The sequence below is a fragment of the Sus scrofa genome, chromosome Y, assembly GCF_054392235.1.
Source record: "Sus scrofa isolate SSC_HxYL_T2T_F1_AM1 chromosome Y, Sscrofa_HxYL_maternal_Yorkshire_Landrace_v2.0, whole genome shotgun sequence".
Lineage (NCBI taxonomy): Eukaryota > Metazoa > Chordata > Mammalia > Artiodactyla > Suidae > Sus > Sus scrofa.
Window position 1 is genome coordinate 9,846,333 of NC_139402.1, and position 24,568 is coordinate 9,870,900.

The 24,568-nt window shown below is 53.2% G+C and overlaps 1 protein-coding gene across 6 annotated transcripts in view; it reads left to right on the forward strand.

Annotated features, from left to right (window-relative positions):
* Nucleotides 1-24,568, forward strand: part of LOC102166569 (transducin beta like 1 X-linked) — a 247,535-nt gene that overhangs the window by 219,176 nt on the left and 3,791 nt on the right. For all 6 annotated transcript variants that reach the window (XM_021080268.2, XM_085009015.1, XM_021080269.2 and 3 more), the window contains 10 exons: nt 1,217-1,349; nt 1,640-1,781; nt 2,476-2,539; nt 2,663-2,760; nt 6,619-6,679; nt 14,232-14,353; nt 19,125-19,199; nt 19,625-19,752; nt 21,448-21,613; nt 24,171-24,272. In XM_021080268.2, the coding sequence (XP_020935927.1) occupies nt 1,217-1,349; nt 1,640-1,781; nt 2,476-2,539; nt 2,663-2,760; nt 6,619-6,679; nt 14,232-14,353; nt 19,125-19,199; nt 19,625-19,752; nt 21,448-21,613; nt 24,171-24,272 (1,091 nt within the window). The remainder of the gene's footprint in view (nt 1-1,216; nt 1,350-1,639; nt 1,782-2,475; nt 2,540-2,662; nt 2,761-6,618; nt 6,680-14,231; nt 14,354-19,124; nt 19,200-19,624; nt 19,753-21,447; nt 21,614-24,170; nt 24,273-24,568) is intronic.

A 24,568-nucleotide genomic window follows, 5' to 3' on the forward strand; every position in this document is an offset into this window, starting at 1 on the left:
GAACAGAACAGGTGTCTGGAAGCACAGGTCGTGTATGGGCTGTCCACTCCCATGGACTACATCACTCAGGATTCCAAAAATAAAGAAAACGGGAAGATACATGTCCTTGTTTTCTTAGTCTTTCACCCCAGAAAGTAACTTGAATTGGGGAGCTTCGAGAACTGCGTTTGTCTGCCAGGACAGGAATTTTGCAGACTTCCAAATTGCACCTGTGTCTTTTCGATCTTAGGAAACTCCGAGGGCACGTGGCCAACCGGGCGGCAGGTGCAACGCCTTAAAGTGCGCTGGTGGCTCACAGACTGAGAGCCTCCGTTTCAGGGATCCCTGGGGGTTACTTTTCATCCGCGGGCTGACTGCCGCCCCCGCCCCCCACCACACACACATCATTTGGTGGTTTTGACTTTTACTTTGTTCTGGAAACCTGGTCCCGCCTGGTCCTTGCTCCCAATTTGCCGCAAGGCAGGTCGTGGCCAGAATGCAGTCTGACATAAAGCTTCATCCTGACGTTCAGGGATTTTTTTTTCTTGGGAGTACCCCGTTGTGGCGCAGCAAAAACAAATCCGACTAGGAGCCGTGAGGTTGCAGGTTCAATCCCTGGCCTCACTCAGTGGGTTAAAGATCCAGTGCTGTCATGCGCTGTGGTATAGGTCGAAGACCTGGCTCGGATCCTGCGTTGCTGTGGCTGTGGTGTAGGCCGGCGGATACAGCTCCGATTGGACCCCTAGGCCTGGGCACCTCCATATGCTGTGGGTGCAGCCCTAAAAAGTCCAAAGGAAAAAAAAAAGAAATTTTTTTCTTGTGCCACTTGGGGGAAAACAGCCACTTTGCAGGGTGAGCCTCTCCCAGGTGGCATTTATCATGGCTCGTGTCCACCACCCTCCAGATAAAATGTCTTGTCCTATCGAGAAGGCGCCTCCACTCAAGAGCCAGCTGGCTGTGGTCAGCTTTGCCCAGTCTCGTTCTGGTTGTTGGTAGATATGATCCTGGCCCTAGTTATAAAGAAGAAATACTGGTTTGTGTTCTTCTGTTAAATTTGGAGAGTGTAAAGAAAGGTAGCATATTTGCTAAATTACATAAAAGCCATGATTTAGTTGTCATCATCAGAAGTGACGTGACCTGGCGCAGCCAAAGAAGTCGTTTCTAGAACTCAGGGGCCCCGCGGGTGGGTTTCTCTGGTGTCCGTCAGCCACGCGTCTCTGCCTGTTTCCCGAGACAGATAATCATTCAAAGCCAATGGAAATCGATGGGGACGTGGAGATTCCACCCAACAAAGCCACGGTCCTTCGAGGCCACGAGTCTGAGGTGTTCATTTGTGCCTGGAACCCCGTCAGTGACCTCCTGGCTTCCGGGTAAGGCCGGCCGGCGGGGCTGCCCGGGGTCAGGGCGCCTGGGCGGCCGGAGGGGACGCGCGCTCCTCTGCTCCCGTGCGTGTGGCCTCTGCCCGCCGCGTGCAGCCCGGGGCCTGGGCTCCGGTGCCGCTGACTGCGGAGAAGCCGTCCCTCCGCCACTTCCCGCGGGTTGGGGAGCAGCTCGGGGACCTTTCAAATTGCTGAGCCGGGACCGGGAAGGGACGCGCTGCGGGGCGGGGGGGGGGAGGGGGGAGTTAAGACGCCAAGGGCTGCGTGTGTTCCTTGCGCAGATCCGGAGATTCCACCGCGAGGATATGGAACCTCAACGAAAACAGCAACGGGGGCTCCACCCAGCTGGTGTTGAGGCACTGCATACGAGAGGGCGGCCACGACGTCCCCAGCAACAAAGACGTGACCTCGCTGGACTGGAACGTAAGCCGCCTCCACCCCCTGGACGCTCACTTCACGTCTGCAAAGCCCGCCCGCAGCCACGGGAGGGCTGCGGGATGGAGCGGGTGACACGGACGCCAGGAGGGGGCCGTGTGCTCGGTCCCCCACCCCGGGGGCCGGCCTCTGTTTCTTCGCCCTGGGCGGCCCCTAGCTGGGTGCTCGGGAGGAATCTGGAGGTCCTGTCGGGGAGCCTGTCCTGATCCTCCAGCCCCGGGGTCTCGTGCGTGTGTATCTGAGACACGCAGCCTTCGGCTCCTTGCGGCTTTGTCGCTCTTTAATGACCTGTTCCTGCCTATTCTGTCACTTCGTCACAGAGTCCAGTCCTCCCTCTCTGCAAAAGTCTTTAAAAGCTCATCTCAGTCTCCAAAAGCCTCACGATACCTTCTCGTAGGTGTTGCTATGGATGTCGTAGGTGGGGAGGGGTTGCGATGTGCTTTCCTCGCCCCCTCCTCTCCTTGATGCTCTTACCGGGGAGCCCGTTCTGTCCTCGGTGCTCACGGAAGGGCAGCGGCGGCTGAGGTCGGCCGGCACACCTGCCGTACCTGGCGAGGCCCTTCCCCGGAAACTGGTGACTGACGTCAGACGGGTCGGGGCCCCGCCTACGTGAGAGGCTCCCTTTTCAGAGCTGCCCCCACTAAGCTGTCGTTGTTGCTGTGTGTTTCTCTCTGGCCCGCAGAGTGATGGGACACTGTTGGCTACAGGTTCCTATGACGGTTTTGCCAGGATATGGACGGAAGATGGTAAGTTCTGCCTCCCCCGGCTCGGGGATCGGCCGAGAGGTGCTGTGGTTTGTCATCATCCAGGGAGCAGCCCGGGACTTGGAGGTCACCATGCTTGCTGTGCTTTGTTTTTTTACATACCAGGTAACCTGGCCAGCACCTTAGGCCAACATAAAGGCCCCATCTTTGCCTTGAAGTGGAACAAGAAGGGGAATTACATTTTGAGTGCTGGCGTCGACAAAGTGAGTGTTTGCGTGAAAGATGTCTCTGTGCTCCGCGGATGCTCCTTTAGGTTTAATGTCCGATAACTTCAGGGTTTCTTTGAATTCCGAGACTTCTGCTGCCTCCCCGGAAGAAATCTGAAGGACTTGTCTCGGGGTTGTTTGTTTGTGTGGGTTTTGTCCGACCTCCCGTCATCTCTCATGCACTGTAGCCACAGACCTTCCTGCAAAGCTTCCCCCCATGTGTTTGGAGGTTCGTATTCAGTGGGAGAAAGAAGCAATCCCCAGATTGCATTTATCCACTGCTTCAAGGAGCCCACTGGTGTGGCGTGCCCTCTGCGTAAACTCTGACCAGCAGTTTTGCCCACCAGGCTTGTTCCCCTCCCTCGAGAATCGTTGCTTCTGTCTCTAGACCGCAGGGTCCCTGAGAGCAGGAGGAAGGAAGGCAGACGCTCGTACGAGGGCGCGTGCTCATGGCAGCCCGCGGAGCAGACCTAGAATCCACTCTGTGCCCAGACCAGGTTGCCTGGTGGGTGTGACGGCAGTAAGTCTGAGTGGCTGTGATCACCCAGGCGCATCTGGGAGCCCTTATGGGGTGAAGGGACACTGGGTGAAAGGTCCGCAGGTGTAGATGCCATCCTGGCTCTGACTCCGCTAATTCCAGCACCCCCCCTACCCTGTCTGGGTTTCTGTCTCCTTAGCTGTCGGGACAGAAATGGAATCATGACCCCTAGAGCCCCTGCGTGAATGGTTATGCCGCCCCCAAAACTCGGCAGGAATTCTAAGTCATTCCAAACAGCTTTGGAAAAGAAGCGTTATCAAGAACCGAAGAAGGAGGAGTTCCCATCGTGGCTCAGCGGAAACAAATCTGAGTAGCATCCATGAGGACCCAGGTTCGATCCCTGGCCTCACTCCGTGGGTTAAGGATCCAGCGTTGCCCTGAGCTGTGGTGTAGGTCGCAGATGCAGCTCAGATCCGGCGTGGCTGTGGCTGTGGGTTACGCCGCCAGCCAAAACTCCGATTGGACCCCTAGCCTGGGAACCTCCATGTGCCGTGGGTTCGGCCCTAAAAAGACAGAAGGAAAGAAAGAAGTGAAGAAGGAAAAAACAGCCCCGTTCTCACATCAGTGTATGGCTCTACAGCTAGAAACCATGCCTGCGTGCAGTGCTCTGGCCTGGTCTCCAGAAGGCTTCGCATTTGCATAATGACTTCAGGATGATTGTAAAGTCACTACTGTCTGTCCATTCAGGTTCTAAAAATGCTTAGAACATGATAGAGGTGACCTGTAAGCATTGTCACGCTCTCGGAATAGTCATCGTTGCGTTTGATAAGCCCTGGCCCGCAGGTCAAATCTGGCCCATCAGCTGTTTTTGTAAGTAACGTTTTCTTGGCCTGCAGCCCCACCCATTGGCTCCAAATAGTCCGTGGCGGCTTTCCTGCTACAACAGCGGACGGACGAGTTGTAACAGACACCGTGTGGTCCTCAAAGCCTGAAATATTCTCTCTCTGGGCCTTGACAGGAAAGGTTTGCTGCCCCTGCACGACAGTAGGGTCACCGACTAGGGCAGTGAATTATCATTCTTCATCTCTCTCTCTCTCTCTCTCTCTCTCTCTCTCTCTCTCTCTCTCTCTCTCTCTCTCTCTCATTGATGCTAGCAAACCTTTTGTTCAACCTTGGCAACCTCATGTCTCACATGAGAAAGCTGAGCTTCTGTGGTTGATGCGCTAAAGGTTCTCCTACAGCTACCACTGAATTTTCCCAGCGACATTACAGTTCAGACATCACACTCACACACACACACACACATGGAACTTGGTCTTCTGGAAGGCTGGTCATCCATGCTGCTGACTGAACTATTTTAAAGATTTGTGCAGGTGATAACTACTGCCTGCGTTGGCCCCTGTGATGCTCCCAAGGTGAGAGGGACTCCCTGGAGGGCTCTGTCCTTTTTCACGGACAGGAGCATGGAGCCCTCGAGAGCCTCACCACTTGGCCTTGGGGACACCTTGGTATAGAGTCGGGAAAGGGTTGGAACTCCCGCCCCATGGCCAGGAACTCCTGCCCTTGAACCTCCACACACTCCAAAGAGTTCTTTGCATCCTCGGCTCCTCCCTGCCCCCACCCCGGGGGCTGTTTTTTATATCCGTTTTGGATCTGCTGCCTGATTATCTTTTGACCCCACCAGGCAGTGCACGAGACAGTTCGTGAACTGCACACTCGGGGTCCTAGCCGTCTCTGCAGCAGACACTGTCTGCCGTGATTAGTAGTCAGCCAGCGCGTAATAGTCAGGTTTCAAAAGCAGTATATTCTCAGGGAGGAAATGTAATGTAGAGATGCTGGCTTTGACCTTCAGTGCATGCTTAGCCCAAAGTGGCTAAAGTGTGTTTCAAATTCTGAAGAGCTTTCGTATCACGAACGCTTTTTTGGCTGGAGTATATTCTTTGCTTTTTTTTTTTAAATCTTTTCGGGCTGCTCCTGTGGCATATGGAAGTTCCCAGGCTAGCGGTCAAATCGGAGGTACACCTGCCAGCCTACACCGCAGCCACAACAACGCAGGCTTCGAGCTGCACCTGCGACCTACACCACAGCTCATGGCAACGCCAGAGCCTTAACCCGCTGAGCAAGGCCAGGGATCGAACCTGCATCCTCATGGATACTAGTCAGCTTCTTAACCCACTGAGCCACTAGGGGAGCTCTTATCCAGTGGATAGTCAATGTATAACATCAGCAAATTGAAACAGATACGGATGTAGCGTGTGAAACTGTATCAGAATTGTGGAAGAGTTTATATGTCCTTTGCCTGGCAGATCTTTGCCGGGGTGGGGGCGCGGGGGCGAGTAAAGGTTCCAGTGCAGTGGAAAATTCCTGCTGATTAACACTCAATTCTGGGAGTTCCTTCCGTGGCACAGCGGGTTGAGAATCTGACCACAGCTTCTCGGGTCACTAAGGAGATGCGGGTTCGGTTCCCCAGCCAGGCTCAGGGAGTTAAAGCGTGCCGCGTGGGTCGCCACTGCTGCTCAGATTCAGTTCCTGGCCCTGCACCTTCCCTCTGCTGCAGGAGTGGCCATTTAAAAAAAAAAAAAAAAGACTGAGTTGTAATGCTTTTCACTGAGCTCCCCCTGGCTGCTTCCCTAAGGGCCTTCCAGCAGGAGCTTCTTAAGCGTCTGTGATTTGCTTTGTCCCCCTGCCCCCCCCATGCCCCCAGGGCGGAGATCTTTTTTTTTTTTCGTCTTTATAAGTGCACCAGTCAATCAGTGCCACACCCCAGTGTAACCCACTGTATCCCATGCCCCCAGGTCATGGGACTTTTCAGAAGTACCCATTTCTGCAGCTTTTCTTTTGGATGGGTTACGAAAGCGTGTTTAGATCTGCATCCACACAGTTTCATGGTTGGGCGGATTCCCACCAGGATTGGTCCTTTTCTGAGTCTCAGGGCTGCTGGGTCCAGGGCAGTAACCCCCACCACGTGTGGCCAGGTTTATAAATGTGACCGTCTGGATTCTCAAGCGCTAAACACACCATGAATTCTAAAGACACGGACAAAAAGAATGTCCAATATCGCACTGATAGTCCTGTGTTGATGTCGTGTTGAAATGTTAATATTTTGGCCACATTGGACTGAAAGAAACAACCGTTAAAATTAGTTCTACCTTTTTTTTCCTGTGTGTGTGTGTGTGTGTGTGTGTGTGTGTGTGTGAGATTACTAGAAAAGTTTCAACTTCCTGTGTGGCCTGCGTGCTATTTATTGGGTAGTGCTGGGTTGAGAGAAGAGAGGGGCCCCCTGCGTTTGCTTGTAGGATACATTTTTCTGGAGAAAACACTCCCCAAGAAAAGTTACTAACGTTGTTTTCTTTTCTTTGTTTTTTTGCGGAGCGCAGACAACAATAATCTGGGATGCCCACACCGGAGAGGCCAAACAGCAGTTTCCGTTTCATTCTGGTGCGTAGCTTTAAAACGGAGATGTATTTTTGTGTTTTGCTAATTCAGAAGTAGTCATCTGAGTCCTGGGAAGTGTCCCCTTGCTGTAGTGAGAAAACCCGTCTCACAGGAAGCGTGGCTCTTAAGGTTTGCAGCACTCGGGTACCAAGTTTGCAAACACTGCAGCCCCACCCCCACCCCCCCGCGCCCTGACCCCACCTGGGCTCCTTCTGGCCGCAGCCCCAGGACATGGTATGGGGGCCGGGGGACCTCGCCCGGCTTCAGCTCTTCCCAGGAGGAGGGCTCAGCGTACAGGTGAACACACAGCTCAGACTTCTTCTGACAACAAGATGCAAAGCAAAACCCGCAGAGGGCAGAGTCACCCGGGAGAGACCCAGAGCTTCCAGGCATCGCCTCCTGGTGGAATCACACAGGACTTGCTGACGGCCCCAGGAACAAGCTCTAGGGGCGCGTGCAAACCGTCCTCCACCAGGAAACTCAGCAGAGCCTGGTGCCCAGGGTGGCTCTGCGGGCCTGCCCCCTTGGCACCCTGTGCCCAGCAGGCCCGCAAGTTCTCTACCCCTGGGAGGAGCAGGGGGCGCAGCATAAACCACATTGTTTGCACAGACAGTCGAGGCGTGGAAGCCATTCTTCCCAGTCAGGGATGGTGGAAACCCTCTGGAAAATCCAGATGCCCAGACTCGGGCCAAGGGCCCAAGGAGTGGTGTCAGCCCGGGCTGGTAAGCCCTTCCTGTACAATGTGCAGCTGCTGCTCTTGACCCGACTGTGTCTGTGTGTTGGAGCCGCACCAGGCCCCACAGGGCAGCCCGGGGTCTCGGCATCCAGGTTCCCATCCTCCCACGTGACAGTTCACGTCCCCTGAGACTCAGAGCTGTGGTTAGATGCGGCCTCTTAACCTAAGACAGAGGTGGACACACCGCAGGAGGGACAGCCCGTGAGAAGACAATCATACAAGTGGGTAGTTCCCGCCTGTCTTCCCAGGAACCAGCTGCTCCATTCTGGGGCATCACGCCATATGTAGGGTGAGCCTTTACTGCTGTGTCAGCTGTCCCCGAGGGGATGCGTACGAGGGCGTCAGGGGGCCTCTCGGGATGGGTGGTGCCTGGTGATGATCTCAACCTGAGGACTGGCCGAAGGGCCCCCCCCCCAAGACAGCACAGCCCATCTCAGTGCCCAGGGGGTGCTCTATGCCAGGGATGCAGCCCTGCGGGGAGCAGACTGAGGAAGGGCCCTTACTGGCGAGGCCCGTGGCAGATACATGGATGCCAGCTTCTCTTAGTCCACCTGGTACTTCAGCACCCCTGCTCAAGGCCCACCCAGCAGGTGCTGGTGTACACCTTTCTGCCCTGCACAGGGCGCCCACCTCTGCCATGGCTGTCCCCAGGGCTTGGGGACCTCGTCTGATACACCTGAGGCTGCCCATCATTTTGTTACTGGTGTGGCTTTCATGTAACTCCACTCAAGATGGGGAGGTTGGGGAGCGTATCCTGGAACATATCGGCCCCCCCCCCGCCCCGGGGAAACGGACATGACTCCAGGACCAGCATGTGGGCATCCCAGCCCCGGGCGGGGTGGGGAGTAGGCATGTGTACCATTCACCACAGTCTGGTTCCAGGATGTTCCTGTCATCCCGCCGGGAAACCCCTCCCCCATGAAGAACACACTGTCACGCCCACTTTCCCCAGCCCCTGGCAGCACAGTCTGCCTGTTTTGATCTGTGTGTGTCTTCTCCGGGCCAGACGTCTGCGCTGTAGACTGTGCAGATCAAAGCCAGTCTGGTGAATTTCCACCGTGTCTGGCACAAAGCCATAACCATTCCTCCTTTGGTTGTCAAAAAGGATGTAGTGATAAGGTCAGAGGCCTAGAGCATCAGATACTCGTGTGCTGGCCGAATATCTGTCTTGCAGAAAGCTTTGCCTTCTGTTTTTCAGGGGATACGCCCAAGATAATTGATTGTCAGCAAAGTTCCTCTAATGGGTTTATCCTAAGAATTCATTTAGAAAGTCTTTCAGGATTTCCCGTCGTGGCGCAGTGGTTAACGAATCCGACTAGGAACCATGAGGTTGCGGGTTCATTCCCTGCCCTTGCTCAGTGGGTTAACGATTGGGCGTTGCCGTGAGCTGTGGTGTAGGTTGCAGATGCGGCTCGGATCCTGCATTGCTGTGGCTCTGGCGTAGACCGGTGGCTACAGCTCCGATTCAACCCCTAGCCTGGGAACCTCCATATGCCGCGGGAGCGGCCCAAGAAATAGCAACAACAACAACAACAACAACAACAAAAAAAAGAAAGTCTTTCAGCAAAATGTAACATTCAAACCAGTGGGAACTAATCAAACTTACAATGTTCTGCACAGCAAAGGAAATCATTAAAAAAAAAAAAAAAAAAGACAACCTACAGAATGGGAGAAAATAGTTGCACACGATGCAATGGACAAGGGCTTCATCTCCAGAATATACAAACAACTACAAATCAACAGCAAAGAAACAAACAACCCAAGTGAAAAATGGGCAGAAGACCTGAATAGACATTTCTCCAAAGAAGACATGTGGATGGCTGACACACACATGAAAAAATGCTCAACATCACTGATTATTAGAGAAATGCAAATCAAAACTACAGGGAGGCACCTACCACTTCACACCAGTCAGAATGGCCGTCATTAATAAGTCTGCAAATAAAAAATGCTGGAAAGGGAAACTTACATTGGTGGGAATGTAAATTGGTACAACCACTATGGAAAACAGTATAGAAGTACCTCAGAAAACTAAGTAGAGAACTACCATATGACCCAGCAGTCCCACTCTTGGGTGCATATCCAGACAAAACTTTCCTTAAAAAAGATACATGCACCTGTATGTTCATTGCAGCACTGTTCCCAATAGCCGAAACATGGAAGCAACCCAAATGTCCATCAACAGATGAATGGATTAAGATGTGCTACATGTACACAATGGAATATTACTCAGCCATAAAGAAAAGCAAAGTAATGCCATTTGCAGCAGCATGGATGGAACTAGAGGTTCTTATACCAAGTGAAGTAAGTCAGACAGAAAGACAAATACCATATAGTATCACTGCTACGTGGAATCTAAAATATGCCGCAAATGAACATATCTACAGAACGGTTTCCGGTACAGCACAGGGAACTATATACAATCACTTGTGATGGAACATGATGGAAGATGATATGAGAAAAAGAATGTATATATATATATATATGCATAACTGAGTCGCTTTGCTGTACAGCAGAAATTGACAGAACACTGTACATCAACTATAATAAAGAGAACTTTTTTCCTGCAGTATTCCCCAGAGCATTCCCCAGGTCCGTGAAAGGGCTTTCCATCCCACGGACCACCTCTTTCTTCTGTCCCGAGAGAGCGTCTTGCCTGTAATTTTGCTGCCCACAAGGTGGGCCTGTGCCGTCGCTGGCTGGAAAGTCTTAGGTGTTAGTTACTTGCTTTTTTGAGTTGGGTGTGTGGTAGAGCCTGCCCAAGGCGGAAGGGAAGGAAGGGTGCTGTTTTCCAAGGTAAAGTGCAGGTGGGGAGCACTGCAGGCACAGCTTCCTTAGCATGTGACGGGTTGACCTGAGAAACGGCCATTCTCCTTGGAGGCCTGATGGGGGCGCCCTCCGTCACCCTGGGCAGGAAGCCTTAGCTCAGAGCCTGAACGGTGGACAGTGCAAAGCATGAGCAAGAGCAGACTCTCTGGAGGCTGGATGACTCATGCCGGCTTGGAGGGATCTCAAGCAGGTTCTGCTGCAATAAAGAAAAGCCAGTCTCCGCAGGTCTTGCTGGTTGGTGCCATTGATATAAGAGTCTCCAAATGATGAGTTTTTTTCTTTGTTTTTATTACTCAATGAATTTATTACATTTGTAGTTGTACAATGACCATCACAATCCAATTTTATAGGATTTCCATCCCACAACCCCAGCACATCCCCTCACCCTCCAAACTGTCTTCTTTGGACACCATAAGTTTTTCAGTCTGTGAGTCAGTATCTGTTCTGCAAAGTTCATTCTGTCCTTTTTTCAGATTCCACATGTCAGTGAAAGCATTTGATGTTGGTGTCTCATTGTATGGCTGACTTCACTTAGCATGATAATTTCTAGGTACAAGATATAAAACTTAAACAAGAAGAGATGCAGAATACAATAACTGAAATAAAAAATTCACTAGAAGCAGCTAACAGCAGAATACAGGGGGCAGAAGAACGAATAAGCGAGGTGGAGGACAGATTAGTGGAAATTACGGATGCGGAACAGAAAAGAGAAAAAAGATTGAAAAAAAATGAAGAGAGTCTCAGGGAACTCTGGGACAATGTGAAACGCACCAACATCTGTATTATAGGGGTGCCAGAAGAAGAGAGAGAGGAGACAGAAAAAATATTCCAAGAGATAATAGCCGTAAACTTCTGTAACATTGGAAAGGAACCACTCACTCAAATCCAGGAAATGCACCGAGTACCATATAAACTAAACCCAAGGAGGAACACCCTGAAACACATATTAATCAAACTGACCAAAATTAAAGACAAGGAGAAAATATCGAAAGCAGCTAGGGAAAAGAAACAAATCACACACAAGGGAACCCCGGTAAGGTTTTTGGCAGATTTTTCAGCAGAAACTCTGCAGGCCAGAAGGGAGTGGTATGATAATACTGAACGTGATGAAAGGGAAAAACCTCCAACCAAGATTCCTTTGACCCAGCAAGGCTCTCATTCAGATTTGAAGGAAAAATCAAAACCTTCTCAGATAGGCAAGGAGTTCCCGTCGTGGCGCAGTGGTTAACGAATCCGACTAGGAACCATGAGGTTGCGGGTTCGATCCCTGCCCTTGCTCAGTGGGTTAACGATCTGGCGTTGCTGTGAGCTGTGGTGTAGGTCGCAGGCGCGGCTCAGATCCCGCGTTGCTGTGACTCTGGCAGAGGCCCGGGGCTGCAGCTCTGATTCGACCCCTAGCCTGGGAACCTCCATATGCCGCGGGAGCGGCCCAAAGAAATAGCAAAAAAAAAAAAAAAAAAAAAAAAAAAAAAAGACAAGATAAGCAAAAGCTGAGAGAATTCAGCACCACCAAACCAGCTTTACAACAAATACTAAAGGAACTTCTCTAGGTAGAAAAAAAAAGGCTGCAACCGGAAACAAAAATGCCATAAAGGACAAGGCTCACCGGTAATAAAAGTATATATACAGTAAAGATACGAAATCATCCATGCACAATTATACCACCAAAATCAGAAATCGTGAGAAGAGGTGGGTACAAATGCAGGACACTGGAGATGAACTTGCAATTAAGAGACCAACAACTTAAAACAATCTCATATATATATATATATATAGAGAGAGAGAGAGAGAGAGACCCTTATATCAAATGAGGAGCTTTTAGATGTGGATCAGAGTGGGGATGGCTCTAGGAGGGGCTGGCGTGGCGATGAAGTGGCACAAGGGAGGCCTTGTGGTGCTGGAACACGGTTCTGGATCCTGGCTGCCTGATGTAGTGAAACTGCAGCCCTGCACACACCATACCCATCACCCCCCTGGGTCTGGATGTTGGACTGTGGGGCCATAAAAGGCAGTCACGGGGTGAAGGGTACATGGGGGACCCCCCTGTAATATCTTTGCAGCTTCCTGGAAATCTACAAGCATTTCAGAATTCAAGCTTAAAAACAAAAGCAAAGTCAATCTTGCTGTGCCTGGAATAGTGCTGTCAAGCCTCAGTGGCCACGCGAGGGACCCTCAGAATAGCTGGGCCCCATTATCTTTCGGTCCCCCACACTGAATGGTGAGCTCATGGTGGGGGGAAGGGGGACAGCCCCCAGAGTCCAGAGCGTCCTATAGACATCTAGGTGGCAAGGTTCAGCAGGCATTAGTGCTTATGGCCAGGCGCTGGTCACCGTCCCCTGAACCTCCCAACAGGTTGCCCCTCTTCCAGGCGTATTGACTACACGTCCGAATGCAGAGACCGGCCCAGGAATTCGTGGTTTGGCTCGTGCAGTGTTGTAACCAAGAGCAGCTGTGGGCTTGGCTCTCTGGCCCCAGGATCCTCCTAGCAACCGAGTGGCTCTAGGTTTTTTGTTCCTCAGGACCCACGGGGCTGTGCTGAAACGCTCTGTGGGGAGGTGACAGAGAGAGGCACAGGGAAAAAGCCAGTGCTGCCTCTCGGCCAAACCCTGCCACCCACACGCTCTGTGCCGGGATGGAGCTGAAGGGGTCCGTCGCTGACGTCGCAGAGGGCAGACGCAGGTGCAGGGCTCACCTTTTACTTAAAGATAGAAGACAGAGGATCCTTGCTGGCTCAGTGCGTTAGGGACTCGGTGTTGTTTCTGCAATGGCTCTGGTCGATGCTGCGGTGCGGGTTCAATCCCTGGCCTGGGAATTTCCACATGCCACTCTTGTGTGGCCCCAAACCGAGGAAAAGGAACATGGCAAACAGGAAGGGGCAATCTGAGTTAGCGTATCCTGAGCAAGTTGGATTCCTCTCCCAACTCAGGGCTGGCCTCTCTTTAAGAAACACGCACGAGGAGTTCCCGTCATGGCGCAGTGGTTAACAAATCCGACTAGGGACCATGAGGTTGCGGGTTCGATCCCTGCCCTTGCTCAGTGGGTTAAGGATCCGGCGTTGCCGTGAGCTGTGGTGTAGGTTGCAGACACGGCTTGGATCCCGCGTTGCTGTGGCTCTGGCATAGGCTGGCAGCTACAGCTCCGATTAGACCCCTAGCCTGGGAAACTCCATATGCCTCAGGAGCGGCCCAAGAAATGGCAAAAAAAAAAGACAAAAAAAAGAAAAAGAAAAAAAGAAACACGCACGAGACACGGTCAGAGATGGAGCAGTTGATGAAGAGCTGATGGGAGGCTTGCAGGTCTTGATCCTCCGAGCAAGGAAGTGCCCGAGAGAACACGGGTGCTGAGAAGAACAAGTCTCCTGGGGAGGTTGGAGAAGGGAGGCGGGCCGGCCCCGTCCCCCAAACCCTACAGAGGTCTTGGAGCCACAGGCCCCTGAGAAGGGCCCAGGAGCCAGAGACGGTGTCCATCCCAAGGCCACTGAGTCCCCTGACAGGGTTCCTGGCAGCTGTAAGCAGCTTCCAGCTGGTAGGGTGCCTTGCTGTGCTGCAGGCGTTTCTTCGGTGGGGATGTCGCCTGCATAGGCTGTGAAATCTTGTTCCTCTCCTCTCTCTGCTCTCCGTGGAGAACAGACCAAATCAGCCCGCCTCCAGTGACACCGTGGGTGCAGGAAGGGGTAGGAGCAGCTGCGTGCTTCCCCCCATTCTGTCTCACCCGTGCCCGGGGAGCAAGAGACTCTGTGTGCCCAGGACACACAAAGTGTCCCCGGGCCTCTGTCTGGATGCATCTGGTCAGCCCTGCAGATGTGCAGGGCAGGTCTTTCAGGTGTGTGAGGCATGGAGGCCACATGGACACTGCAAGTGCTTTTTTTTTTTTTTTTTTTTTTTTTTCATTGTGTTGCTAGGCTTCTTGACGATGCTGTTACTTTAAGTCCACTGGCCTCTGGGCACACGTGGTAAATGCACATGTCCCCACCCCTTTGCTGCCCCACAGCCCCCGCTCTCGACGTGGACTGGCAGAACAACACTACCTTTGCCTCCTGCAGCACGGACATGTGTATTCACGTCTGCAGGCTCGGCTGCGACCGCCCCGTCAAAACCTTCCAAGGACACACAGTAAGTGCCAACGCTGGTTGCAGGGCTCAGGGTCGTGAGAATGTGCTGGGAGGTGGTAGCTGGCGCGTTACGCCTGGGTTTAAAAGATGCTGTGGAAGGAGTTCCGTCGTGGCGCAGTGGAAATGAATCTGACTGGCATCCATGAGGATGCAGGTTTGACCCCTGGCCTCGCTCCGTGAGTTAAGGATCTGGTGTTGCTGTGAGCTGTGGTGTCGGTCACAGATGAGGCTCGGATCTGGTGTTGCTGTGGCTGTGGTATAGACCAGCAGCTACAGCTCTGATTCGACCCCTAGCCTGGGAACCTCCATATGCTGTGGGTGTTGCCCTAAAAAGACAAAAAAGACAAAAAAAAAACGATACTGTGGAAAAAGTTCCCGTTGTAGCACATTGGGATCAGCAGCATCTTTTCAGTGTCAGGACACAGGTTCGATCCCCAGCCAGCACAGTGGGTTAAAGGATCCAGGGTTGCCATAGCTACAGCATTAGGTCACAACTGCCTGCAACTTGGATCTGACCCCTGGGCCTGGAACTGCATGTGCTTAGAGGCAGCCAAAAAGGGGGAAAAAATAAAAAAAGATACTGTGAGAATGCCTGCTGTGGCACAGTAGGTTAAGGATTCAGCATTGCCACAGCTGCAGTGTAGGTTGCAGCTACAGCTCAGATTCCACCCCTGGCCTGGGAATTTCCACGTGCCTTGGGTGCAGCTGGAAAAGGAATGGAGGAGTTCCCATCGTGGCGCAGTGGTTAACGAATCTGACCAGGAACCATGAGGTTGTGGGTTCGATCCCTGGCCTTGCTCAGTGGGTTAATGGTCCGGCGTTGCCGTGAGCTGTGGTGTAGGTCGCAGACGTGGCTCGGATACCTGCGTTGCTGTGGCTCTGGCATAGGCTGGCAGCTACAGCTCCGATTCGACCCCTAGCCTGGGAACCTCCATATGCTGCAGGAGCGGCCCAAGAAATGGCAAAAAGACAACAACAACAACAACAAAATGAAAAAGGAATGGAAAACAAACAGGTATTGTAACGCAGACCAGTTAAGCAGCCCTTTGCTGCTCAGGCTGTTGGAGCTATCCCATGGGGTAGGCTGATTTACGCATTGCCCACCTGGGTAAGCAGTTAAAAAAAAAAAAAAAAGGACCAGAGTTGGGCCAGTTGTTGGATTTTGCAGGAAAGACTTTATGGCAGCTATTCTTACTGGGCCACTTTGCTGTACAACAGAAATTGACAGAACATTGTAAATCAATGATACTTCAATAAATAAATAAAGGAGCTATTATTATGAAGACATAAAGGAAAGGCTACTTGTAATGAGTGAATAGATGGGGAATAGCAGCAGAGAAAGGAAAACTCTGTCAAATGGAAATCTCAGAACTGAGATTACAGTGTTTGAAATGAAAATCTTGTTGATGGAGAGATTACAGAAATACCTTTTGTGAAGCACAAGAGCGATTGTAGAACTAGCCAGTCTGAAGGACTGTTAAATGACTGAACAAATGAATAGAGAGGCTTCATGACCTCTGTGGCGAGATGAAGCCCTCTGTCATATGTGTGTAATGCAGAGTAAAGAAAAGAGAAAGAAACAGAAAACCTACTTGCAATGATGGCCAGATTTTCCTGAATTTCTTGGCAAAGATCAACACTCAATCCAAGAAGCTCAGACACCAGCCGAATTCTTACGGAATTGTTTTTTTTCATTATTTTTTATTGAGGTGTAGTTGATTTACAAGATTATATAAGCTTCAGGTGTACAACACAGTGATGCACGATCTTTAAAAAAGTATCCTCCATTTATAGTTATTATGAAATTTTGGCTCTATTCCCTGTGCTGTGCAGTGGATCCTCGTAGCTTATTTAACACGTAACAGATGGTACCTCTTACTCCCCTGCCCCCTGTCTCGCCCCTCCCCCTTTTGTCCCCCCAGTGGTCACCAACCTCCTGCTCGTTCTCTGTAGCTGAGTCTGCTTCTTTTTTGTTACATTCCTTAGTTGGTATTACCGGTCCCTCAGATAAGTGATATCTGTCTTTGTCTGACTGACTTCACTTAGCATCATACCCTCCAAGTCCTTGTTGCTGCAAATGGCCATTGCATTCTTTTTCGTGGCTGAGTCGTATTCCATCATATATATGTCCCACATCTCTGTCTACTCCTCTGTCAGTGGGTCTTGGCTCTTGTGACTCGTGCACTATACACCCTGGGCTGCGTGCATCTTTTCAAGTTGTTGTTTTGGCTGTCTCATCAAATTCTTCAGCATAGCCCTTGAGGGCTTGCTTCCCCCAGCAAACCTCTCTGGTGTTCCCCCCCCACCCCCGACCCCTTCCTCCTGGAAGACCTGCTGCCTTTGGGTACCTCCCACCTGCACAGCTCCCCCCCCTTGGCCCTCTCACAGCGTCCCTTGCCACTAACCTCACTGACATCGATTGCAATGACCTTGGCATTTGCCTGTCTCTTTAGTACCTACTTTTTCCAGCTCCCATCCCTATAGGTCCCTGCTTCCCAAAGAAGATGCTTTCAGCGCACAGGACCGGTTGTCCTGTTGACGTCTCATTGTGGCTACAAATGGACCCTGCTCTTTACGTTTCTATTTCTTTTCTAATCCTAAACTGTCCCTGAGCTTTTAACAGGAAGTCTTGGCGGTCCTGCTGTGGCTCACCGGGTTTAAGAACCTCACCTAGTGTCCTTGAGGACGTGGGTCCGATCCCTGGCCTCCACCAGTGGTTAAGGATCCAGCATTGCCGTGAGCTGTGGTGTAGGTCGCAGATATGGCTCGGATCTGGTGTCGCCGTGACTGTGGTATAGGCCTCAGCTCCAGCTTTCACTCAGCCCCTACCCTGGAAACGTCCATTTGCTGCAGGTGCAGCCCCCAAAAGGAGAAACAAATTAGGAAGTCTTTGTGACTTTCCCGCTGCCCCATTTGGGACTGGACTACCATTGTACCCCTTGGCTCTTTAAATCGGTTTTACTGCAACCCCTCAGCCTGCACCCGACACGAGCTAAAGCCCATTTCTTCCTGAGACCCTCTGAGCCACTTCCGGATGCTTCCTGGGAATCGTGATTTGGTTGCAGGATGAGGGAGTGGAAGGTCATGCTCCCCCTGGAAGATCAACGCTGATTGGCTGGGGACAGTCGGGGGACCAGCCCCCTCTTCCCAGGCCCTCAGAGGTCCACCCTGGGCTTCTGCTGCCAGCAGTTCCAGTCGGGGCCACCTGAGGTGCCTCTGCCTCGGCTGAGCCTGGCCCAGGCTGCACCCCCGACCCACACCAGCTTCCTGGGGGTCCTGCGGGGCTCGCTTCCCTGTGTGCTCTCACCCTGCAGCCTGACCTCCTCGTCCCCTCAGCTCACCCGCGGGCAGGCGGGCTCCTTAGACTTGCGGCTTCCCTTCCCCTCCTTCCCCGGGACCCTCCACCATCACCCTCCACCCCATGGAGTCCAGACACAGCCTTGTCGCTTCTCCTCTCCCTCCCTGCAGAACGCAGTGACCTGAGCAAGCAGCCTGATCGTGCAAGTTCTCATCCGAACCAGAGCCCTTAGGAGGGCGAGAGGGACGGGGAAGTTAGCTACAAGTGTAAAGTGAGTTAATCGTTGGGTGGGGGCAGCAGGAAATAGAAACAGTTCCCTGCTGGAACTAGGAGGCCTGAGACCCCCGTGCCTGACTCCGCTCATTCCTCTGGGCACACCGTTCCTCCCGCTCCACTTTCTGCAGGTGACATCTTCCTAAACCCCCGTGTCCCCTTCTCCCTCGCCCGTGGGGAGCATGTATTTGCCGTTATACTCCGGGATTTAGCCTCCAGGTTCCCTGGCCCTGGCACTGGCAGCCTCGTTCCTTCCTGCCCCCCTATGGCCCACCACACCTGCATGCTGGAAGTTTCCACGTGTGCTGAGGTGCTGTGCGTTGTTCACTTGGCTCTTTGCTCTGGATTTCAGCCCCGCCACCCCTGCAGGATTTCGTTTCTCCTCTGGGTGTGTTCCTAACAGTGACCCCTTGTGTCCCCTCTCCCTTGTTCACCTGTGCCTGGCGGAGGATGTGTGTTTAGGTCCCATCGTCTTGGGCCTGGGTCATCAGACTCCTTGTCTCTTAGCATTTCCTCCTCCCCTCAGCACCAAAGGAGAAATGTCTTGAGAGTTAGATGGGGGGGTAGCTGTTGTATTAAAAGTGCGTAGGGGGGTTCCTGTCGTGGCGCAGTGGTTAACGAATCTGACCAGGAACCATGAGGTTGTGGGTTCGATCCCTGGCCTTGCTCAGTGGGTTAGGGATCTGGTGTTGCCGTGAGCTGTGCTGTAGGTCGTAGACACAGCTCGCATCCCGCGTTGCTGTGGCTCTGGTGTAGGCCGGCGGCTACAGCTCCGATTAGACCCCTAGCCTGGAACCTCCATATGCCATGGGAACAGTCCTAGAAAAGGCAAAAAGACCAAAACAAAACAAAACAGAAGTGCACAGGAAAATGACTTTCAAGTCCGCTTTAAAATATCCGTGGTCTTCCCTGGGGTTGCAGGCTGCCCTTATTATTTGTGAATTCATTTGGCTCCCTTCCTGGTTGTGACTTTTCCTTGGAGCAATACCGATGCAGGTGGCTGGTTACATATGGAATGTGACCGTGCGTTCTGTCTAAATGAAGAGGGCGCAGTAAGGAAAGCGGGAGTGTGCACGTGTCTGGGGTGCATTCAGGGTGAATGCGTCTCCGCCTCTGGAGGATGGCGCGCTCCTGCCCCCTGCTGGAGGATAGGGTTACGACGCCCAGGCCTTTATTTTGGAAACCCTTTGCTCTCTTTCAGAATGAGGTCAATGCCATCAAGTGGGATCCTTCTGGGATGTTGCTAGCGTCCTGCTCCGATGACATGACATTAAAGGTAAAGCAGCCTGCAAGGCTGGGCTGTGTGGCCGCAGACAACCCCATACTCAGCGTGGGTCTTAATAGTCCCTGCTTCTCCAGCCAATTATCTGTCGTGAGCCTCTGCCATTCTTCCTCTTTGCAGCAGAGATGTCCTGCAGTTAACTCCTCTTGTCAGTCAAGAGCCTGCTAAGGGCTCTTCCCTTCCTGTGGCCTGCTTTAGGGCGCCCCCTGGCGTCCATCCGGTTCCTCTGCCTGGGCAGCACCTGCCACTTTGCCAGGTGCGCGCACACGCACGCACGCACGCACACACGCACACACAGAGGCAGTGAGCCTCCCAAGGGCCAGACACCTAGTGAACGCTCCCGGGAGGAATGATGTTGCACCATCATCCCCGGATGGAGCAGCCGCCCCTGCTGACCCTCTTCCCCATCTGTTGTCTAGATCTGGAGTATGAAGCAGGATACGTGTGTCCATGACCTGCAAGCTCACAGCAAAGAGATCTATACCATAAAGTGGAGTCCCACCGGGCCTGCCACCAGCAACCCAAACTCCAACATCATGCTGGCAAGGTAACGCCAAGAGGGCCCTCGGCCCCCACTCGGTCCTAAAAGCCGCTGCGCTCACGGGGACAGAGCCAGCAGCAGGGCTGGCAAACGTTAGTCCTGCCCAGAGACACCAGAAACCTCAGCTAAGGTGTCTTGCAAGTGTGTTTACGGCCTTCCCAAGTAAACGAAGAGGTAGCTCGCTTTGAAAGGGCCCCCAGATGGCGCCACGTGCTGCCTCGCTTGAGGGAAGGCGTTTCTTAACCACGAAGCTGGTCAGAGAAGTTGTTACACGTCCAGGCTGCCAGCACTTGGCTTTGGCGAAGGCTTCTATCACGACGGACAAAGGACATGACTCGGCTTGGTCCTTGGGCTTCGTTTCCTTGGCTGCCTTGCAGGTCAGATCTGACCTGACCATGGATACGGTGAACCCCTCAGACGCCTGCATCGGAGGGACTGGAGTCCGTCAAGGCCCGGAATTGGGAGCTGGTTCTCAGGGGCCCCGTGGCCTCCCCAAAACCATGTCACTTGGGCCGCGGTCACGGGAACTGCCTGGTCCCGATGCCCATTGCGTGGAACGCTCCACTCCCAGTGTGACAGTGGATGTTTTTGTTTGGTTTTTTTTAATAAAGTTGAGACGAGCGGGCTGAAGAGATTCTGAGAGTGACTTCCAGGATACTCAGGGGTCTGGAAATCATGATCCCACGAAACAGGGGTGTTTGTTCAGCCTGGGAGACGGGAGACAGGGAGGAAGCGGCAGGGCGGAGGCAGGAGGGGGTGGTGGATGGGTTCTGTGTAGCCGCAGAGAATGGGATTGTGCTGGGAGAGGGCACGGCCTCCTCTTGCCGAGGGAGAGCCCTCTGTCCTTGCCGTGGGGCACGCGGCCTCACCCGGCAGCGAGGACTCTTGCTGCTGAAAAGTGTTCCACCCAAGGCCACCTCTTAGAAAACACTGGAAGGGCTTCCTGCATTAGCTGAGAGCCTGAACCAGAAAAATACAAAGGCAGTTACACTGTTTCAAGTGATTCTCCAGAAATCCACAGCAGTGTCTCCAACCTAGAACACGATAATCTATTTTTGGATGACTTGGAGGGTGCTTTTGTATCCCATGGTACCCGGGAATAAATGAGCTTTGTAGATGACGCGCATAAATGCCACGTGCCAGTACCTGGCAGTGCCTGCAGAGAGAAGGAGCGCCAGGTGAAACAGCTTTGCGGTGTGTCCTGGTCTTTTACATGTGGAAGTGACTAAAACATGCAGCTCCCAGGGGTGTGATTGTATGTCTGGATGTGATTGTGTTTTAATTTGCCTTGGTTTAAAAGTTTTATTCAGTCAGTTTGCTATTTTCCCACACACGGCTCTCGGCGTTACTGGAGCTGTCGACGATGGATGCTGTGCTTTCAGTTGTGGGAGCATTTTAGAAAACGGAGTGAGTGCAGACTTAGGTATATCCTTCGAGTCTTGGGGAAATGCAGAAACAAATGAGTGCGGCTCTCCACTTTCTTCCCGAATCACAGCTCCAGGAGAAGGGGAAGGTTTGTTGGACGGCCGCGGCTTGGTGTTCAGGGGACCTGTGTCACCTTTGAGAAGAGAAAGGGCCAGCCTGCTTTTTGTCCCTGGAAACGTAGGCACTGGGGACGGAGGAGCCGTCGGTCCGGCCTCTTCGGGGAGCCGCGAGGGAGCCACGAGCCTCCGCGGTGACGCTCCTCTCCTGTCTTTGCAGCGCTTCGTTTGACTCTACGGTTCGGCTGTGGGACGTGGAGCGGGGCGTTTGCATCCACACGCTCACCAAACACCAGGAACCCGTCTATAGTGTAGCTTTTAGCCCTGATGGCAAATATCTGGCCAGCGGCTCCTTTGACAAGTGTGTGCACATCTGGAACACGCAGGTAAGCCCCCTGCCCCGCGGCTGCAGCCGGTCCTTTCCGCGAGGAGCCCCGCTCGGTCACGTTTGGGTGCCGCGGGCTCAGCACGGCACTGGGGAAGCCGTGCCTGGGGGCCACCTCGGCCCAACCCGGCTCCCTGGGTGGGTAGGCCACAGCTGGGCACCTGCTGCCTGTGGGTCTCCCTGCAAGGGACACCCGTCCACTCCTGTCCCTTCTTCTGAGCCCTTGGCAGGAAACTGTCCCAATGCCGCCAACTCTTGGGCACAAGCAGTCATGCTGGAAAATCCTAACCCAGACACCTTCCCAGCCACTGTGCTCCCCCATGGCTACCGAGGTCGGGGACCGAGGTCGGTCCTTGCCTTCGAACTTTGCAGGGGACCAGCCGTCTGATGTGAGGCCAGCCAGCCCTGACCACCTGCGTGCCCCCCGGGCTCCTGGGGCTTCTCCGTGGAGCACGTTGCAGAGTAGTGGCCACGTTCGTTGGCTATTGTCAGGGCATTTTGATTTCTTTCTTTCTTTTTTTTTTTTTTTTTTTTTTTTGGTCTTTTTAGGGCCACACCCTCGGCACATGGAGGTTTCCAGGTTAAGGGCTAAATCGGCACTACAGCTGCCAGCCTACACCACAGCTCATGGCAACGCCAGATCCTTAACCCACTGAGCGAGGCCAGGGATCAAACCCGCAACCTCATGGTTCCTAGTCAGTTTCTTAACCTGCTGAGCCGTGACGGGAACTCCCAGCATTTTGATTTTTTGAAGGGAAGTGTTTTTGGTTCGGGTAGCAGAGGGAATGTCAGTATCAGGTTATCCTGTCAGAGAAGCGAAAGGAGATGGTGTTTGTGTGCAGGTGGTCCTGTGGTGTCTCTGGCCACACCTGAGGATGAGACAGTTCCAAATATGCCGAGTAGGCGGGCACAGGAGCGAGTGGCGGGTATAACTGTCACGTGGGGCGGTCAGCTCTATGCTCTCCTGTAAGAGCAGCGTGGGCCTGGAATTCCCTGCAGGCGGCTGGGGGCCCCTCGTGTGTGACCTCAGGATGGGTGAAGAGGCCTCCCCTCTCCTGTGTTTAATTTTTTTTTGCCACACCTGTGGCAAGAGGAAGTTCCCAGGCCAGGGATCGAATGCATGCCTCAACAGCAACCCCCACCACAGCAGCGACCATGGAGCCACCAAGGAACTCCTTTTTTAATTTTTTTTCTCCTCTTTTTTTTTTTTTTTTTTTTCTTCCCCTTTTTCTTTTTTGGCCACTCTGTGGCATATGGAGTTCCCAGGTTAGGGTTCAGAACTGAGCCACAACATGGGGTCCTTAACCCACTGTGCCCGGCCTGGGGTCGAACCTGCGTCCCAGTGCTCCAGGGATGCTGCCAGTCCCGCTGAGCTATAGTAGGAAGTCCCTGTTTTGTTTTTTCTTTTTCTAACCACACTTGAAGCATGTGCAAGTTCCAGGGCCAGGGATCAAACCCCTCACTACAGCAGTTACAATGCCAGATCCTTAACCAGCTACACCACAAGGGAACTCCTTTTTTAAATGTTCACTCTTTTCTTCTCTCCTTTTTTTTTTTTTTTTTGGTCTTTTTGTATTTTCCTCTTTTCTAGGGCTGCACCCGTGGCATATGGAGGTTCCCAAGCCAGGGGTCTAATTGGAGCTGTAGCTGCTGGCCTACACCACAGGCACAGCCTCTTGGGATCTGAGCCGCATCTGTGACCTACACCATAGCTCATGGCAATGCCGGATCCTTAACCCACCGAGCGAGGCCAGGGATCGAACCTGAAACGTCATGGTTCCCAGTCAGATTCGTTAACCACTGTGCCACGACAGGCACTCCGTCTTCTCCTATTTTAATTCCACCCACGTTCATGATTCTCTCTGGCCTGGTTGACACCTAGCTGACCTTGCTTCTCCCTTGTGCCGGGGGTGGGGGTTGTACATGAGCCGCCTTCACCTTAACTGACCTGGCACCAAGGCCCACTGAGACCTCGGGCTCCCTGGAAACCTCCTGCCATGAACCGTGTCTTCTCAGCGAGCACGAGGCCGTCAGTAGAGGCCCTCAGGTGGAACCGAGCCGAGCCTCACAACCTAGGCAGGAGCCCCAGAAAGCGCACAGCCCGGGTTAACGTGCAGGTGTCTATCTCCACGGCGCGCCTGCGGGAGGGAGTGATGGATGGACGCATAAATGACATCATCGGTTAGGTGCTGCCTGCCGTGCTGGCGGCAGCTCATCAAGGCACTGTCCCCCTTCAGAACTCTTTGGGACATCTTGATGGATGCCTTCTCTCAACATAAAAACACCCACCATGTGCTGGGCCTGCCTCAGTCTCCCCACCGCCCTCCCCAGGCTGGCCGTGACCCTGGGAGGTGTGACCTGGGCTGAAACGTGCAGGCCCGTTCCCTGCGCAGGTCCACGGTGGTAAGTCTGGGAGACAGGTTTCTACAGCCACCAGGGCGCTTACGGAAAACGCCGCGAGCTTCTGTTTTGAAAACGTCTGTGATGACGTGCCGGGGACCACGTTGGTGTCCTGCGCGCCCCGTTTCATGGTGAATGATGACGGCTTTGCTTTGCAGAGTGGAAGTCTGGTCCACAGCTACCGCGGCACTGGCGGCATCTTCGAGGTGTGCTGGAACGCCCGAGGGGACAAAGTGGGCGCCAGCGCGTCCGACGGCTCTGTAAGCGGCACCGGGGCTTTGCTGGGGGCAGGCGGGGAGGGCGCGAGGGCTGAGTTTGAGAGTCAGAGCCCGTCCTCACGGGGCTCCCAGGGCTGTGATGGGTCTCCGAGGGGCATGGCCAGCGCCCGGCAAGTGTGCGCTGGGTGGAGGAGAGTTCGGGCTGGATCCACTGGGTCAGCCCCACGTCTGAGAGTGGCCGTCTCTTCACTTCCAGAATGACCTTCTCTCTGGACATGAGGCAGTGTCTGGGGGCATTTGGGGGGGTCACTGCTTTGGTAAAGGCCACCAGCATGTGG